General features: G+C 44.4%; 1 protein-coding gene across 4 annotated transcripts in view; it reads right to left on the bottom strand.

The window, feature by feature from the left end:
* The window catches only part of LOC148508931 (NXPE family member 4-like), a 111,075-nt gene that overhangs the window by 18,912 nt on the left and 72,200 nt on the right, over positions 1 to 19,963 (bottom strand). For all 4 annotated transcript variants that reach the window (XM_088443818.1, XM_088443819.1, XM_088443820.1 and 1 more), the window contains one exon: positions 17,316 to 17,534. In XM_088443818.1, coding sequence (XP_088299944.1) covers positions 17,316 to 17,534 — 219 coding nt within the window. The remainder of the gene's footprint in view (positions 1 to 17,315; positions 17,535 to 19,963) is intronic.

Raw genomic sequence — 19,963 nt, 5'->3', positions numbered from 1 at the left:
AACGATCCCAACTGTGGTCTGGAAGGATCCTGAGGCGCAAAAATGTAACACCGACATTAACTGCGTAAGTGGTGGTATTGCTGTTGGATTGTTAATTTGCCTTTCAAGATCACTCTCTATTAATGAAAGAGTGTCTATGATGATTTGGGGTGGTAGGCGATAACGCCGTAAAACCACATCATCAGGCATTCCAAAAAGGGTGACACGTGTTCTAAATATCTGGGGCCTTGCACGCCTAAGATGCCTACACCTAGGAGGATGTTCAGGTTGGTCGGGGTCGTGGACCATCACCACTATAATTCGCCCAACATCAATCTGAAATGTTAGACAATGTAGTTATTTTTACAACATTTAACAATGAGAAAATATACTTTTTTATATAATATCTTTTTTACACATTAAGAAGAATCTTACAGGGTTAGGCAGTGACATCTTAAAGTAAACCTACGAATTAGATTTACCATAAAAATAATATAAAAATTAACACAAAATAAAGATAGGCTAAGGCTAAAATATAAAGAATGCATGCACTACACAGATGATGTTGTTATTCTAGGTTTTTAAAAGATAATTAAAATGTACGCTAAAGCCACAGACAGGAGATGAGCAAAATATATGCAATAGAGGTTACAAAATAATGGTAAATGGAACGCTAAAGCCACAGACAGGAGATGAGCAAAATATACGCAATACATTTCGCATTTTTTATGGCAAAAAAATCATTTGGCAAAAAAAAAAAAAAAGTACACCGATCTGCATAGTGTGACCCCTTAAAAAAACATGATACATTAGACCCTGTTATTTTTATTAATTTATGTCAAGAAACACTTACCACACAAAGACGATCACAACAAAATAAACGCGATCCACAACACGAAAGGAAAAAAAAAAAAAACGAAAATAAAAAAAAGGAAACACGGATTAACATTAAAAAATGTAAAAAAATGTGCATGTTTAAAACGACCCAAATAGTGACCCACAAAACTGACCTCAACACAAAAAAAGAACTCTTAGAAAAAAACGCTAAAATGCGAAAGAAAATAAAAAAAAAAGAAAACTTGCACCAAATCCAACAAACTCTGCAACCAACCACTACTCTGCAACAATCTCAAACTCCAACCACTTCAAACAACCCACCCCGAAACAAGGCCACAAAAAAGCCTTAAATAGACCGAACTTTCCCGCTCAAATCAATGACGCACAATAGATGCGCCCGTATAATGCACACGCATCTATAAAAACATCTCGAGAGCCCACAATGGGTCTGCTGAATTCAAGGGTTTAATCATGTCCACTTAACAGCAGCAAAGCCAAAATGGACCTCACAGTAAGTGGCTCCAAATTAAAGTTACCACACAAAAAAAATATATATATATTTTTATTAATTTTTTTGTAAGGTGTTGAGACTGACAATGAGGAGGCTGCGGGGCCTAGTACCTGTCACAATTGGTGTCTGCAAGTTACCTGTCTCAGGTGGTGATCGGGTTTCAACGGAGGCCGGCATGACTGGAATCACAGATAATGAAAATAGCTCTATTTACAAGACTTGGGTAGCAGTGAAAACTGCCTTTGATGATAAATGACAGGAACTGGAGGGACCGGACTGGGACTGGCAGGAAGACTTGTTGAATTGAACTGATGAACTAAGAACTTGACTCTAGACTGGAGCAACGTGGACTGAACTGATGAGCTTGGAACTTGACTCTGAACTGGAACAACGTGGACTGAACTGATGAGCTTGGAACTTGACTCTGAACTGGAACAACGTGGACTGAACTGATGAGCTTGGAACTTGACTCTGGACTGGAACAACGTGGACAATGGCTGAAGGGAAGTCAGGTAATGCTGAGACGAGGGCTAAACAGGGTAATCTGGAATTACTATGACAAGGCTAGAACTCAGGTGCAGGCTGGATTGGATAATAGGGAATAACAGGTTTCAGGAAGGAATGGGGAGGTTTGGGGATTTGCAGGCTGGACAGGATAATTGGAAATAACAGGTTTCAGGAAGGATTGGGTAGGTTTGGGAATTTGCAGGCTGGACAGGATAATTGGAAATAACAGGTTTCAGGAAGGAATGGGTAGGTTTGGGAATTTTAGGTTCAGGGAGGGAATAGGTAGGTAACAGGGGCAGGAGTTGATCCACAGCAGGAAGCAAGGCAGGGTAACACGATGCAGGTTAATAGAGTGCCAGGGACCAACCAGGAGTAGGACTAGCAGCAGAGCACAGGCCAGGTATTGCTGTAACAGGACGTCTAGTTGCCAGGTATTACTGTAGCAGGTTTTCGGGATGCACCAGGGGTTGCTGTCAGCAGGCTTACTGGATTGCCAGGTACAGCTGAAACAGGTTTTCTGGATAGCGCCAGGGATTGCTGTAGCAGGTTTCAGGGACAGACTTGAATGCATGAACCATACACCACGGGAAGACGAGATGTTCAGGCCCAGAATGCTATCAGGGGAGGATATATATACCATGGGTCTGGCAGCAATTGGTGGATACGGACAGGTGGTCTGGTAGTAGCATTCTGAGTGGTGGAAGGCACAACATGCAGAGGGAGTATTCATCTCTGCAGCTCTGAGAATCAGAACCACACATCAGAACCACACCTGTGATTCCAATCAGGGCTAGCAGTGCTCACAGACAGAGGAGAGGCCAGGTGCAATAATCAGAGCAAATCCTCCAGGCAAATTACACACACAGATCCATGGGGAAGCTGACAGGGGTAAGTCCCAAGGCAAAAAGGTGACAACTAGACAGGTCGTGACAGTACCCCCCTCTTTATGGGTGGACTCTGGACACCAAAACAAAACTTTCTTCAGACATCTTCCCAATTCTCAATTTCTTGGGATACTTGGAGTGGAAAGTCTACAAAGGAGATAGTTCGACCTTCGCCGATTCTTCTTTTTTCTGCGAGAACGTTTTGTGCCAACCAACGGACCAGGAATCTTTGGTAACTCCTGTGGAAATATGTGGCTGGGAAGGAGAGGATCAGAATTTTGGGAGGAACAGTAGCAGAAAGGGGACAAGGAGGTGTGTGCACAAGTCATGTTCAGGGTTACAGATTCAAAAGTGCTGCTCTCTTGGGATGCCTGGAATTCGGCACGCTGGCCCTTGAAAACTTTACCTTGTTCGGATTTCAGAGGAGTGGAGGACGAATTCTTGGTAGCACAAACAGAGTGCTTGGACAATATTTTGGAACTGAGAACTTCGCTAGAATTTTGGTTTACAGGGTAAGGACCAAATTCTTTGACAGCAGCTTCACTGAAAGTCTTTATATTTTGAAGCATTGGATCTTTGGAGTTGTAAATAGGGGCAACCCAGTCCCAAGCTTTACCTTGAAAAGATGAGATAACAAACACTACAATATTAGTAGACTTGACTCCACATGGCAGAGAAGAATTCATCATACCGAAGAATTGTTTCAATAAGGCATAGTATTGAGGTAAGTCCCCATCAAAATAAATGCATGGTGAAGTATTTGACGAATTCTGTGTGTTCAAGGATTGTGGAGCACTTTCAGGTGCCTGGCAGGAAGAGACTTGAGGATGCTCCGATTTATGAGGAGTCAAAACTACAGAAGCTGACAGATGTTCGGTATTCGGACCAACTGATGGAACTGGAAGGAGTCCTGGGGAGCTAGAGACAGTAGCATCAACAATCAAAGCTGAGAACAGGCTACAGAGATTATCATCTTCTGAAACAATATTTGCAGGAGACGATGAACAGGAATCATGATCAGATTTTGTAGTACAAGACACTTCTCCCTTATAACAGGAACTTGAAACCCCCTCCTGAGGCATGAGACTTGCGATCCCTCCTGGGGTCCGAGACTTGAGACCCCCTCCTGGGGTGCGAGACTTGAGACCCCCTCCTGGGGTGCGAGACTTGAGACCCCCTCCTCGGGTGCGAGACTTGAGACCCCCTCCTGGGGCACGAGACTTGAGACCCCCTCCTGGGGCGCAAGACTTGAAACCCCCTCCTGGGGTACGAGACTTGAGACCCCCTCCTGGGGTACAAGACTTGAGACCCCTCCTGGGGCTGCTGACTGGAGTCCCCTGCTGGGACAAGCAGAATCCGGGCTGGAACCGGAACGGGCAGAATCCGGGCTGGGACCGGAACGGGCAGAATCCGGGCTGGGACCGGAAGGGGCAGAATCCGGGCTGGGACCGGAAGGGGCAGAATCCGGGCTGGGACCGGAAGGAGCAGAATCCGGGCTGGGACCGGAACGGGCAGAATCCGGGCTGGGACCGGAACGGGCAGAATCCGGGCTGGGACCGGAACGGGCAGAATCCGGGCTGGGACCGGAACGGGCAGAATCCGGGCTGGAACCGGAACGGGCAAAATCTGGGCAGGGACCGGAACGGGCAAAATCCGGGCTGGGACCGGAACGGGCACTGAGACGTTGATTGGAACCACTGCTGGAGTTGCAAAGGAAACAGTCTTTAATGAAGTGGTCAGAACTTCTACAATAGAGGCAGAGCTGTAAATATTTGCGCCGCTGGCGTTCGGCCACAGAGAGCTTGGGGCATGGGTAACTACGATGTCTGACATTACTTGGTTCGGAAGAATCCTTGTTTCTTATGGATTCCAAGGCAGAGGTTTTTGTCGAGACAGAGGCAGCTCTAAGAAATTCAGGAATGATCTGAAAAATTTTGGTGAGTAGAGCCTGAAGCTGTTCCAGCAGTCGATGGAAGGTAGTTAGGGGTTCAGGTAAGGTTTGGGTAACATCTAGCCGGTTATTCAGGATTTTCAAAAGCTGTAGCACTTGATGCTGTACGGCCTCCTGTGAATCCAAGCGGGTGACCAGGTTACGGTAAGCATCTAGTCCCTTAATAGGTGCTTGATCCGCCACCATCGTTGGGCCTGAACATTCTGTCACAATTGGTGTCTGCAAATTACCTGTCTCAGGTGGTGATCGGGTTTCAACGGAGGCCGGCATGACTGGAATCACAGATAATGTAAATAGCTCTATTTATAAGACTTGGGTAGCAGTGAAAACTGCCTTTGATGATAAATGACAGGAACTGGAGGGACCGGACTGGGACCGGCAGGAAGACTTGTTGAATTGAACTGATGAACTAAGAACTTGACTCTAGACTGGAACAACGTGGACTGAACTGATGAGCTTGGAACTTGACTCTGGACTGGAGCAACGTGGACTGAACTGATGAGCTTGGAACTTGACTCTGAACTGGAACAACGTGGACTGAACTGATGAGCTTGGAACTTGACTCTGGACTGGAGCAACGTGGACTGAACTGATGAGCTTGGAACTTGACTCTGGACTGGAACAACATGGACTGAACTGATGAGCTTGGAACTTGACTCTGGACTGGAACAACGTGGACAATGGCTGAAGGGAAGTCAGGTAATGCTGAGATGAGGGCTAAACAGGGTAATCTGGAATTACTATGACAAGGCTAGAACTCAGGTGCAGGCTGGATTGGATAATAGGGAATAACAGGTTTCAGGAAGGAATGGGTAGGTTTGGGAATTTGCAGGCTGGACAGGATAATTGTAAATAACAGGTTTCAGGAAGGAATGGGTAGGTTTGGGTATTTTAGGTTCAGGGAGGGAATAGGTAGGTAACAGGGGCAGGAGTTGATCCACAGCAGGAAGCAAGGCAGGGTAACACGATGCAGGTTAACAGAGTGCCAGGGACCAACCAGGAGTAGGACTAGCAGCAGAGCACAGGCCAGGTATTGCTGTAACAGGACGTCTGGATGCCATGTATTACTGTAGCAGGTTTTCGGGATGCACCAGGGGTTGCTGTCAGCAGGCTTACTGGATTGCCAGGTACAGCTGAAACAGGTTTTCTGGATAGCGCCAGGGATTGCTGTAGCAGGTTTCAGGGACAGACTTGAATGCATGAACCATACACCACGGGAAGACGAGATGTTCAGGCCCAGAATGCTATCAGGGGAGGATATATATACCATGGGTCTGGCAGCAATTGGTGGATATGGACAGGTGGTCTGGTAGTAGCATTCTGAGTGGTGGAAGGCACAACATGCAGAGGGAGTATTCATCTCTGCAGCTCTGAGAATCAGAACCACACATCAGAACCACACCTGTGATTCCAATCAGGGCTAGTAGTGCTCACAGACAGAGGAGAGGCCAGGTGCAATAATCAGAGCAAATCCTCCAGGCAAATTACACACACAGATCCATGGGGAAGCTGACAGGGGTAAGTCCCAAGGCAAAAAGGTGACAACTAGACAGGTCGTGACAGTACCCAGGCCAGGGCCAAACGCAAAAGGCAGCTGCAATTCACAAGAAAGGAGATGGAGGCTTTGGTGCAAAAGTTCGTTGATAACCTGGCACAGGCACCCCGAAATATGGGTGCAACCCAGAGATGGAAACTGTGGGAGGCAATAGCCAGTGCTGTCAATGGGGTTGGTGATTTTGTCCGTTCAACCAAAGAGGTCAAACGCCGGTACGTAAATGCTGTAACCTATTTCCAAATTTCAAATAACTTAGTAAAAAAATTAACCATACATTTTTAAACAACAGATGGAGCGACTTCAAATATCGGCTAAAACAAAAAATGGCTGATAGGGCTAGGCATGCAGGGGGTACAGGTGGTGGGCCAACACCTGTGTCATTGGAGCTAACAGATTTGGAGGAGCTGGCACACGGGTGTGTGCAGGAAGAGGAGGTGTTTGGCGTGTCCAACATGGACACAGACATGCCAGACTTTGCGGCTCCACATGTTGCTGCAGGTAATTTAGTTATAACTGATTGAAAAACTTGTTTAAATAAATATACAAATGTACTAATATTTGTATGATCTCTCTTTTTCACACAGGCACAGAAGAGGATGAGTCTGCTCCAGAACTGAGGTTTGGCCGCAGTAGATCTGCTGGCTCCGCAGGGAAGGAAACAGTATTTCCGTCTGGGGACCCTGTGGCGGACAGTCCAGGGCCTTCCCCCTCGCAAGCAGTGGCCCTTCTCAAAGATCTCAATGATAAAACGGATAAAAACACAGAGATTCTGATGAGGATGGACGCCAATCTGCTATGGGTGGTGGACGCCCTGGAGGCAAACGCTGCAGCCAATGTCAGAATAGCTAATGCTCTGAAGCAGCTCGTCCGCCTGCGCATGTTGGAGCCGGCTTCCCTTCCTGCTGGAACATCAGGGCCCTCCACCTCTGGCGCAACATTGGCCATCCCTCCAAATGTGCCTAGCCCTATGCCTACCTAGCCCAGAGGAAACACCGGCTGCCTCTGCCCAGGCACACCGTACAACCAGACAGACAAAGTCATGCTCCCTCCAATATCAAGCCAAGCGGGGGAGAAGGCGTTGACAGCACTGGCTAATTTCCCCAAATTCCATCTCTGTATTTTCCCCATATTTTTGCTACACCAAACCACCCTCTCCTTTCTTGTGAAATTATTTTTTTTTAACATTACTTTATTTTTGGGATGTAAAAAAACAAAAACATTTGGCTGAAAAAAAAGCCACATTTCAAACAAAATGTGAACATTTAATTTTTGAAAAATAAAAATCCCTAAAAAAAAATGTGTGTCAAATTCATTAGCAAATGGCTAAAAGGGACTGGAACAAACATACTTAAATACATAACAAAGGTCATATACTTTAAAAATGTTTAAATCCAAAAAACATAAGGTAACAGGTAGGTAAACAATAACACAAGCAAAGCAATTAGTAGCTGATTGTCTTTCTGTATTGTAACCAAAATGTAAAAAAAAATTATACAATAAAAAAAAATGTGTTGGGCTTTTTAAAAACAAAATAAATCTGACAACAACATGCATACAGAATATAACAAATAAATCAAGCATTTTTACCTTTATTTAAACATTTATTTTGTGATTGCTGTGATTACAAAACACAAACAAATAGGAACACAACATGCGTTCCAAATTTAGCTAATAAATCATGGCCATTGAAAATCACCTTCTCGCAAGTGATCCAATTATTAGGTGATTGGTCTTGTGCCTTGTAAAGGAGAATAGCAAAACATTGATTCGCTAAGGGAGCTACAAAGAGACCATCGTCTTTGCGAGATCCAATACCCTACCACAAGCTGAACGAGCAGTCATAATGGAAACTGGATCACACAGTGACGTATCCAAAAGACCGTCCAAATTGGACGTTCGCACAAGATAATACATGTACGCCCAAAAAACGGCTTGACACGCCTGCGTTTTCTCATCTCCACCCCCGTTAACAACCATAAACGGAACATTCTGTCATTCAAATTACATAGGTCACTTCCTGTTTGCTGTGTATATGAGCGAACGAAAAATGACCACAATGATCCGGCATGCGCAATGAGAACCGGACGCATGCGTGGTTTAAAACAATCGAATGCGTACGAGCGAACAGCTGATTGCGTCCGGCTCTGAATCAGGCCCAATGTTTTTATTAATCAAGAACTATTTTCTGAGCTTTTTGAATTCTGCGGCCCATTCCACAAGAGGAAGGTACTGTAAGCAGGAGATATTTGTGATAGTTTCGATAACTTCATTTATACAAATGTAGCTGAAAATTTTCATTTTCACCTGCTTTTGTAGAATTTAAGTGATGATGAAAAGGCCCCTCTGGCAGCTAACGGTGTTGTTGGTAATAATTGGTTTAAGGCAGCTAAGCTAACAGTGCTGTCAATGATCTCTACCGAGGCAAGATGTCATTATCATCCTCATTGTCTCCATCATCAGTGTTTACTTCATCTTCACACAATTTGAATTCATCTCCACTAGAGTCCTCCATTATAGAAGCCTCTGTACTTTGACATAATTGCCGGTAAAGGTCTTCTTCCCTGGCTGTGCTGAAAACTCCTTCCGAGTATACACTGGACGGTGGGCCTATTAAGTAAAGCAAAGCCAGTTTGTACAAGGACCTCCAAATTGCCTTTTTCCTCCTTGTACTCAAAGGGACTGCCTAACATGAATATTTGTACACTGTCATTTAAATAATCTTCCACCATTCTATGTATGGTGACCATATCAGATTGTGTTACAGTAGAAGTGTCACTAATTTTGGGAAACTATTTTATACCTGACCAGATGTTGTGTTGACTCTCTTGGAAAACCTCAGTTTTTTCCTGGTAGCTGCAGTTGCCAGAGAAACTGAAGGAGGAAAAGTCGTCATGTGCCATGAGCTGACAACTTGCTCATCAGGAGCTCTATATATCTCTCAAAGATCTGTGCCATTTGGAAAGAAATACATGACAAATGACTTATACCTAGGATAAAGCAAGGTCTCCAAAATGTAGTGATCCATCCAGACAGGAAAAGATGTTAACCTCTGGTCTCCAAAATTTTACATGATTAGTACCATCCCAAAGATACAGTCTGCTTCACAAGCTGCTACAGTTAATCAGTATTAGGGGCTATTTCACATGTATATTTTACATCCAAAACACTCCGTAAACCTGATTTAGCCAATCCACCACAGTATGGGGTATATGTACCTCTCTCTACTCCTGTATGGCTTGTGCTGTTAGCAGCTTTCCCAGGGCTGTGCCCCATGTCTCCCATGATCCACGCACCTCTCCAGCCTCCCGCCACCGCCAGTAACCAGCCAAATCATGCGCTTCCCTCTGGTCATGGGGTTCTAGCTGCAACCCCCAGGAATATCTGCCAGCTAGGTCCACCAAGACAGGTGTTAACTGCTGGGTCACCACACTGCCAACATGGTCACTCTGCATCTTCACTTGGCTATGCCAGACTCTGGGGCTTTATCATAGAGCCCTCCATTTCTCTCTCCTGGCTTGCACGGGCTCTCCAGATGACACTCTGAGCCCCAAGCCGAGGTACTAAAAAGGGCCAGGTGCTGATGTTCTTGGAGAGACCACAGAGGAGATGGAGGAGATGTAAAACGCAGCCACCTAGATGCACCACCCACCAGAAGTCTCTCCAAAATGTAGTAATCCAATTTCAAGATGATGACAACCTTTGGATCCTGGTGAAGCAAGTAAAATACTTGATCTACAAGTCTGACATACAGATTTGCTTTGTTTCATCTCCTTCTTCAGTTTCTTGAGCTGCTTTACCAAAAGTCTAATTATGGGAATCACCTGGCAGAGTCTAAACTCACTTCACAGATGACTACTTTGAATGGTTTCAGCACCTTGCACAACATGGAAAGTATTCTCCACTGTGCTGGGGTAAAGGTACATTCCCCCTCTACTCCCAATGTCATGGCTTGTTGTTTAGGTTTGGATGGCTTGCTGCTGTTCCTCCATTTGCTGAAGCATTTAAGGGGTGGAATTCCACCTTGTTACCCCCCTCTTGCTTCAGTTGGTGGCATGACAAATTGAACTATTCTTGCAGCCACTGCAATCTTCTACATGCAGTAGCTGAATGGCAAAAATGTCCCCAAATTTTTGGCCCACAGACAGCATCTCCTGCACGCCCATCATTTTTGAAAAATTTCTGCAACACCAAATTGATTGTGTGAGCAAAACATGGGACATGTTGGAATTCACCCAGCTGTAATGCTCTCACTATTTTTGTGGTGTTATCATAAATGACAAATCCTGAGGAGAGTCCAAGCAGGGTAAATCATTTTGCTATGACATCCCTTAATTTTTCTAACAGGCTGACAGTGGTATGCCTCTTAGTGAAGCAGTTATAACAGAGAATAGCCTGTCTGGGAATGAGCTGGCGTTTTCTGATACCTACTGCTGCTGCTGAAGATGATAAACCCACCCAGTGGGCTGTCACAGTCATGTAATCTTTCATTTGACCAGTACCGTTACATATCTGTGGTTAAGTAGATAGTGGGTACAATAGTATTTTGTAGGCCAATAATTAGTTTTTTTAACATTCTGGTACAGGTGAGGAATTGCTTTTCTTGTAAAATGGAACATAGATGGAATTTGGTAGTGGGGACACATGTCCTTAATTAATGGTCTAAAACTAGATATATTAATGGCATATATTGGATACAGATCTAATACTAGCATAGCTGTCATGGCTTTAGTGATCTGCTGGGCAACTGCGTGACAGCTGTCATACTTACTTTCTCTTGCAAAGGATTGTTTAACAGTCAAGTGGTTTTTGAAACTACTACTAACATTCTTGGTCCCCTTCTGGAATGAAGATCCATCCCCAGCAGCTGCAGCAGGCCTAGCACTCAAGGATTCTTCTGAGGAATCCAATCATTAATTTGGAGATTGACAATGAAGGTGTTGTCAGTGAAGATTGCAAGTGCTGGGATCAAGCTGAGAGATGGGGCTAACTGATGCTGGACTGCTTGTTGTTATCACATTTAGCAGAATTTTCAGATTTTGGCAAAAACTTTTTAGAAATGTGCTGCAAATTACGTAACAGGAAGTTTGTTCCTAGATGGTTCCCTACCTCTACTTACTAAGGATTTACAAACATATGGTGGCTTGACAACAATTTTCAGGATTTAGGTAAAAGTAATTCCACACATAAGAGGTGAATTTTTTGGTTGTATGCCCATGCATGACAATGGCCTTCTTATCAAGAATTACTTCCACTGGTGATTGATACAAACATCCTCATCTTCAACATCCTCATTAATGGCATCAGCTACACAAATATCCCCCTCATCCTGTTGCACCAACTCAGTAGCATCCTCAATTTGTATGTCAGCATCTTTACTTGTAAAGCTCATCCCCACATTGGCAGAGGGTGCAGAAATGGTGGAAGGAGGCTTCTCTATGTGTCCTGTATCAGAAAGGTCAGGCTCACACATAGCACTCACTGACACACTTAGACTCTCCTCACGGATTTGTGATGTTTCTGCATACACAGTTGGTTGTTCTGCCTTAGTGGGTTTTTAAGCACTGATTTTCCATTTTTCAATTTAGTCACCTCTTCTAGATGGTTTGCATCATCATGTGAGGCAGAAGAAGATGCCTGACAGTAGTTACAGAACCTCAATTCAGAAATAAAGGCCAAGGCCTAAGCCTTTCCTTGCCACTGAGTTTGGTGTATGGCATGTTAGCTATTTTATATTTTTCTGCAGGAAACTTTCCCTTTATTGAAGGTGATTTTTTTTAGCAATACAAAATATTGTTTTGACTTCAGATACCCTGACTTGAACCCTATTATGCCCTTGAACACCAGCTTTAATAGATGATGTTGAAGGACAAGTATAGTCATGACTTGTGGCAGCAGCTCATTGTCACAACTCCTGGATGGTTATGGATGCGGCCCGTATTAGGGAGTTGGCTAGACCTAAGACTGAGGTGCGGAGTCTACTGTGCCGACAGTATTCACCAGGGATCCTCGCAAGAAGGTATGGGCTTGACTGCATCAGACACACAGGTCTCAGACCTCAGGATAGGTTCCCTTATACAGGTGCTGGTAAACTCCGGATGAAGCAGAGAAGACTTCTAGCTTAGTCGACAGGCCGGGTCAGAACCAAACGGACTTAGATGGTACCAGGGAGCAGGCGAAAACAGGTCACAGGGAATAGCCGAAGTCAAAACCAGATTTCAGATGCAGTACCAGGGATCAGGCGAAATCAGGGTCACAAACGAAGCCAAGGTCAGGAACAGGTAATGGAATATCACAGGAACACTGGAGTCTGGTAAATGAGCCTGATAGCAGTGGTGGTATTCTGCACAAAGGAGCCACAGGTTAGAACTGAACTCTAGGAAGCAACAATTTGCTTAGGCACCAGTGGGAGTTCTCACAGGGGATATGAATCTGCTGCAAGTTCCAAATCATACTTGCCAACTCTCCCTCATTGTCAGGGAGACTCCCTGAAATAGCAGCAATCTCCCTGTCTCCCTGAAGAGTCTACCAATCTCCCTCATTTCATCCTTATCCCCATTATGAAGCTGTTATATAAAAGAAAAAACAGAGATATATACATTCAAATGGGATCATTAGTATAATTTCCCTGCATTGGTTATAAGGCACAATGATACCTATGGTTACATGTATTTTCTGAGAAGTATCAGTGTATTTTCATCAACAAGTAGATCTTACTAACTGCTTTGGGGCTCATTTACATTTGGATGTAAATCAATTTTAAGACACGCCTCTCAGATGAAGCAGTACACGCCCACTTTACCGCCGCGCTCATTGGTGCTGCTTTCACAATCTCCCTGAAATTCTTTTTCAAAAGTAGGCAAGTATGTTCCAAATAGGCTGCTGAGGTCAGCTGAGGCAGGAGCACTCCCACTGAAAGAATGCTAGCAGCTGACATAGTGCATGATGGTGATGTCACTGCATGGTTCCCGAACAAGGTCAGGCAGAAATCATGACCTGCAGCAAATGGCAAGGTAAGTCACATAATTTGTGCAGAGTGTGACACTCATTCGCTAATGCTTGATTCGTGCTCCTACTGTTTTATCAGTTGATTTTTGTGATGCATATCAATAGCTAAAGTTTTTTGAACACACACACAAGTGCCCACATACTGCAAGTGAAACACTGCGCAGAAAGATATTATTTAAGCCGGTGGCCCTTGACCTACTGACTTATACACTGTATCATGGCCTGAAATTTTATGCATGCCCTCTAATTTTTTTATAACAAACTGCCCATCGACCATGGCACACTGCACAGATAATATTAAGGTGATGGCCCTTGACTTACTGATCATTGGTGTACCTACTGACTTATACACAATATCACTGCCTGAAGTTTTTGCACAATGCTAATTTTTTATAACAGCAAACAGCCCACCGACGGCGACGCAGTGCACATATATAATTTAAGGCAGGGGCCCTTGACCTACTGACCATAAGTGTCAGACTTTTTAAACACAGTATCATGGCCTGAAGTTCTTTCAACACACACTAATTTTTTTTTTTTTAATTAACAAACTAGCCACTGACTGCAATGCACTGCACAGATAATATTAAGGCGGTGGCCCTGTCTATTAGTGCCAGACTTTTTAAACACTATATCATGGCCTGATGTTTTTTAACACAGACTAATTTTTTTTTAAATATCACACACAAGTAATAATTTTTAATAAAGATACACCTGCATTATAAAAAACAATGTATTGCTGACTGCCTATCAGAAAAAAACTAGCTCAGTCAGTATGTACTCTAAAGGAGTCGGGGGGCCTGATTCAGCAAGGAACGCAAGTGAGAGAACGCGTGCACTCGGCAGATATTGTTCCACTGTACGTGCATTAACTAGCCAGTGCAATCAGGTAAGGGTACGCAGGCTACACGCAGTGTGTACGCAGGCCCTTCCAATATTGATTGACAGGAAGTGTCGTTTATGGGTGGTCACTGGGGGTGGTTCGGCGAACGCAGGCGTGCCTGTGCGCTGGGACACCATTATAGGGGCATGCATAATTAAGGTAGTAAGGTGGCATACGCAGCCAGGTGACTTGATGCATGCAAGAAGTGGCCAAAATCCTGCATGACATCAGGTCAACATCTGTTGTGCGTATGGTTCCGATGGTTCTTGATGTTACCGCTGTCTTGCGGACTAGAAAGGCTTTGAGTAAAGGGAAGTGGGCGGTATTGTGTAGTCTTGGGCGTCTGCATCTTATGCTGCTGTTGCCATGCGTATGTATTGATTATCATATACATGCAGCGGCCGAGTGCGTGCATGTGCACACTTACATTCCTTGTTGAATCAGGCCCAGTGTTACAATGAAGTTTGAAGTGAAACTTGAACTTGGCAGCTCTGCTATATCCTACACCTCTGGCGGTCCTGTAAAAATGGTGCCAGAATCACAGTGGGAGGGACTTGTATCAGATCCAGAACACATGAAATCTGACGCTGGGAAGATAACGTTTTGCCACAATTTGGAATCTGAAAATGGTGGGGAGATCTGAGCCAGGGCTTGGATCCGCTCGGATTAGGTATCCTCCTCTTCTGTCCAAGTAGGTATTCATGTGTCTTGGAAAAATAAAAAAAACCCAAACCCAAACCCCACACTCTGTACAGTGCCTATACCAAAATGACTGCTCACTCTAGTTGACATGAATGGGAAAGTGCTGATTGACTGAGAATGTGGGAGCAGTGGCATAACTAAGGGGGTCAATGGTGGATGACTAAGCTGCCGCAGGAGGGGTGTGTTAATTTTTTAAGTGTGGTGCTGGTGGAGGGGGGGCAGCTGCTGGCTGCATTTGTGTGTGTCTGTATATGTGTCAGTGTGTGTGTATATGTGTCAGTGTGTATATGTGTCAGTGTGTACATGTCAGTGTGTGTGTATGTATGTGTCAGTGTGTGTATGTGTCAGTGTGTACATATGTCAGTGTGTGTATGTATAGGATTTCAGTGTGTGTATATGTGTCAGTGTGTGTGTGTGTGTGTATGTATAGGCTTTCAGTGTGTGTGTATATGTGTCAGCGTGTGTGTATGTGTCAGCATGTGTGTATATATGTATATGTGTCAGTGTGTGTGTATGTATATGCTTTCAGTGTGTGTGTATATGTATGTGTCAGTGTGTGTGTTAATAGGCTTTCAGTGTGTGTGTATATGTGTCAGTATATGTATGGATATGTGTCAGTGTGTATATGTGTCAGTGTGTGTGTGATGGTGTGCTGAGAGACAACGCAGGGGGGAGATGATGGTGTGCTGAGAATCAACGCGGGGGGGTGGTGATGGTGTGCTGACAGACGACTCGGTGGGGAATTGATGGTGTGCTGGGAGAGACGACGGAGGGGGGTAATGGTGTGGCTAAGAGATGATGCAGTGAGATGATGGTGTGGCTGAGAGACGCAGGGGGAAGGAAGTTACACATGGGGAACGAGTCTGGTTGAACCGCTGTCATATGATGATGACCTTGCTGTTAGTCCTACACAAACAGGCATCTTCCGGACAATGTGACCTACATGAATATTGAATACTGACTGAAGACGCCGTCATGCCAGTGAGGATGTATTTCTTCAGAGGTTCCACATTGTGAGAAACCACCGTATAGGTAAGGTGCATATGGAATAGAAAGGGATGTTCGCAGACTGACAAGAAATGGGTGTCATGTTGGCACGCCCTATTTTCAGTAGCCACACCCCTTCTGGTATTTGACCACGCCAATTTTTGCATAAATATGTCTTAATGTGTGGTGGTGGAGGGGCGCCAATCTTAAATTTGACCTGGCCTCTGAAGACCCTTGTTACGCCACTGTGTGGGAGTGCCACTCTCAGCAAATCAGTGCCTATTCATCTCTATGACTGGTCATTTTGGTTTAGGCACTGTACATAGTGCAGTTCGTGCCTGTGGGGATCAGTAATTGTTTTTATTTTTATTTTACCAAGACCTATGGATGCCTACATGGACCAAAGAGGAGGCAACCTAAGGATTTGGCAAATATGTAATTGTTTTTTTTTTATAAAACAAACTGGGTACTGTAGTTATTTTAATATTTTCTTTTAATTTTGGCATCCAGTTAGTAAATGGTTGAACTTACAAATTATGTCTTATTTCGTATAATGGTCCTGATTCAGACCCGTTCGCTAGCAAGCGAGTGATGTTTTGCAATGTGCACATATATATGTATCGCAGTGCGCGTGCGTGAGCTAGTGCAAGCAATTGGGAAGTACTCGCTCGCCCAGCATAGACAGCCCAGCTGAATGAGTGACAGGAGAAGCCGTTTGTGGGTGGTAACAGGGGCTGGACATTATAAACTCGGGAGTGGAGGTGCGAATCTTAACGCCGTTTCAGAGGCGTGCATGATTAAAAGGCAGCATCATAGTACACGTCACCTGGTTGAATCATACACTGAAGTGCTCGCAGCGCTTGAGGCAAGGTATAGTCAGCCTCAAGCGCTGCAAGCACATCCGATGGTGCTCGATTTACCAATGTTTTCATGCACTTCCAGGAGATGACGTGCGCAAGTGGGCGTCTTATGAATGGCTGGTGGGCATCTGCATACACAAAATGATCACACACCAAGACATAGTGGACGTGCTAATGCCTTGCAGTGCGATCGCCTGCCTTGCTGGGCATGCGCTGGATTTGCATACGCTGGGAGCGAGCGACCGCATCTAGCGAGCAGCTCTGAATCAGGGCCAATGTCATTGTCAAAAAGTAAATATGTTGTACATAAGGTTGCCATCATCTGTTTTCTGTGTGAATAATTATGCTGGTTCCTTAGACAGGATTTAGTCAGCATCCCAGCAGACGGGGATCCCGAATCCCGAATGCTGGCATCCCGAAGGTAAGTATCGGGAGTTAGGTTTAGGATTAGGGGTTAGGCACTAAGGGGGGAGGGTTAGGAGTAGGGGTTAGGTTTAGGGAACTTACCTTCCAGTGCCGGGATTGTGACTATTGGGAAGCCACTGTCTGTATTCTGACAGCCGGCATCCCGACAGCCGGGATCCCATACAAAACCCCCAAGGACACCTGCTATTCTGTGCAGGAGAGATATCTATTCTCTTTTGAAAGACTTACTTTTCAACTTTTCTTTAAGGTATAAAATCCACTGGCGTACAGTTGAATCTCCAAAGAAATAAAAGAACTTCCCTTTCATACAGTTGTTCAGTTCCTCAATACCGTGATATGTCTTCATGCTGCAAGCTTTGGGATACCAGATTTCCTTCATAAAATATCCACTGGGAAACTCTAACTTCATTCCAGTTTCACATTTTCTTTCCTTCATTGCAGTTGAACCTTGCAAAAACAGATACACCTGATTAGCAATCCGTTGATAAGTGTTAATATCCCCAGTTAAATTGGTAAATACACCAAATATAGACAATATACAGTAATTGCCAGTTTTTTATTTATCTCTCTAATATATTTGGGTTGTGCACAATTGGTCATGCTTGTCAACCATAATGATATCCATTTTGTTCATATCTAATCTTTTCTGTTGGGACATGAACTGTTATGAGGGTTCTTCACTTGATGATGGCAGAATAGTGCAGATCCTAATGTACTGACCCCTGACCCTGGGAGATGTGGCCTCACTAACTTATCCTCAAATTACCCCAAATAGCCCTGTTTGGTGCACAACAGAAAATGTGACTAAGCAGCTCCATGTAACCCACCACACAGTTTTGTACTGTATGCGAGTCTTATTTTCACCACAATTTGCTACACAATGCATTATTACCATCACCACCAATATTGGCCTTGCATGAAGCAGCTTTGTGCAACATGGAACCTTAGGAGAAGGCAAGTGACAGTGGGCAGATATGAGTAAGCCACACACAATGCAGTGCTTTGCTTAATATGCAACTTTATAGAAAAACTTATTTGTGACAAAAACACAAATCCTAAGGACCCAGAATACTGTATAAGCCACTTTGGATGCTGCTGATGTGTGACACAGGTGATAAATTACTATAATATAAAAGTGCAAAACTCTGAGGGGTAAATGTCCTAAGATTCGAGTTTGGTAAAGATGGCAATCACCGGGTCTCCATTGCCAAAGCATTAACACCCCAGCTGGTCAGCCCAAGCTGGGGATCTCAGGGGAGGTGGAAACCTCCCCCAAGAAGGGAAGGAAATAGTTCAAAACTATTGTATTTTACAGTAGAACTACAGGTGCCAGCAAGCCTGCCCTCTGGTACTTGTGGAACTACAAGTGCTAGCAGGTGGCCGGGACTCGTACCGCCCTGTAAAATAAATAGTTAAAAAACATAGCACACACACACACCGTCTAAAGTACTTTATTACATTCACCTACTTCACTCACACATACTTACCTGCTGCCAGATGTTCATGTCCACTTCTGTAGAATCCATGGGTGTACCTGTAAAAAAGATCCCATACACACCTCTGTCCTTGTGCTGCTCTCCGTAGCATCCCCGGACTTGGCAAAATAACAAACAGAGTGTCCCAATCCAAGGCGGACAGGTGTAAGTATATGTTGTGACATATACTTGCACCTCGCAAAATGATCGCTATCATCTGTATTTCACAGGGGCCGCTAGCCAATCAGCGGTCGCTTTACATGTAGCAGCTGCTCATTGGCTGGTTACTATTTATTCCATTATTACCCCAATACCAACCACTCCAGGGGTGCAGGGAAAAACCCCGGGCCTCAGCCTAAGCCTTGGGTTTTGAAAAATAAGGTGGATCCCTTCTTTGGGAGTCCCCACCTCCCCTAAGATCCCCGGCTTGGTGTGTTAATGCTTTGGCCAGGGAAACCCGGTGTATGATCTCCTGGATGTGGCATAACACCCTGGTTGGTTTGGGTCTGGTGCTGGTTTTAAATATAGGGGGACCCCTATGCATTTTTTCCCACTATATTTAAAACCAGCTCTGGCTCTGCAGCCAGGAGCTGGTTCCTAAATTACATTATGTTACGTTACCCTACATATGTTTTTTTCCCCGTAATTTTAGGAACAAGGCATGGTTGAGCAGCCCGGGGCTGGCTATGCTTTTCGGGGGGACCCTACATCATTTTTTTAAAAAGATTTAACCATTTTTCCAGGTATAAAACAAGCAGTCTTCACATTTCTCATTGATATGTGCAGGCTGCTTGTTCGGGAGAGTTAGGCAGAGAGAAGACACTGTGATCACGGGTGAGTAATATCCTTCAAAACTTGCTACTCAGGGGGAAAATCTCGATCTGCTTCATCATCGGCAAACTCACTCTCAGCTAACTCACTTCTTTGTAAATTTGTGAGTTTCAGGAGCCTCAAATCACCAGAGTTTTGGCTATGCTAATCTAGTTTAAAAAGAAAAAAAAAACTCTATCAGACTTGAATCTTAGTAAATTTACCCCTGAGACTCACTACTTGCTGTGGAGCATCTAAATTATATAATGAGTTTTATGCCATATAGCACAAAAATGATGGATGTCCCACTGTTTGCCACTCTGTATGGCAGAGGTTTGGTGTTTTGGTTTCTGGGGCACTAGCCACAGATATGCACTTCAGCATTTCTATGCACAATGGGGCTGATTCGGAGCTGAAAGCAAAGCAAAAAAGCAAGTAGCTTTGTATATGGAATAAACCATGCTGCAATGGCTGTTTTTGCAAATAGCCCACAAATACTCGACAGCTGTTTTTTACACTGCATTTGAGTTTGGACACACCACTCTAAGATCGAAATCTCTCTGCATCTTTGAAATCTGCTCCACCTGTAGT

The sequence above is a fragment of the Taudactylus pleione genome, unplaced genomic scaffold, assembly GCF_031769625.1.
Source record: "Taudactylus pleione unplaced genomic scaffold, aTauple2 ptg000334l, whole genome shotgun sequence".
In the NCBI taxonomy this organism is placed as follows: domain Eukaryota; kingdom Metazoa; phylum Chordata; class Amphibia; order Anura; family Myobatrachidae; genus Taudactylus; species Taudactylus pleione.
Note: the sequence above shows the minus strand (reverse complement) of the source record. Positions and strands in the feature narration are given on the sequence as shown.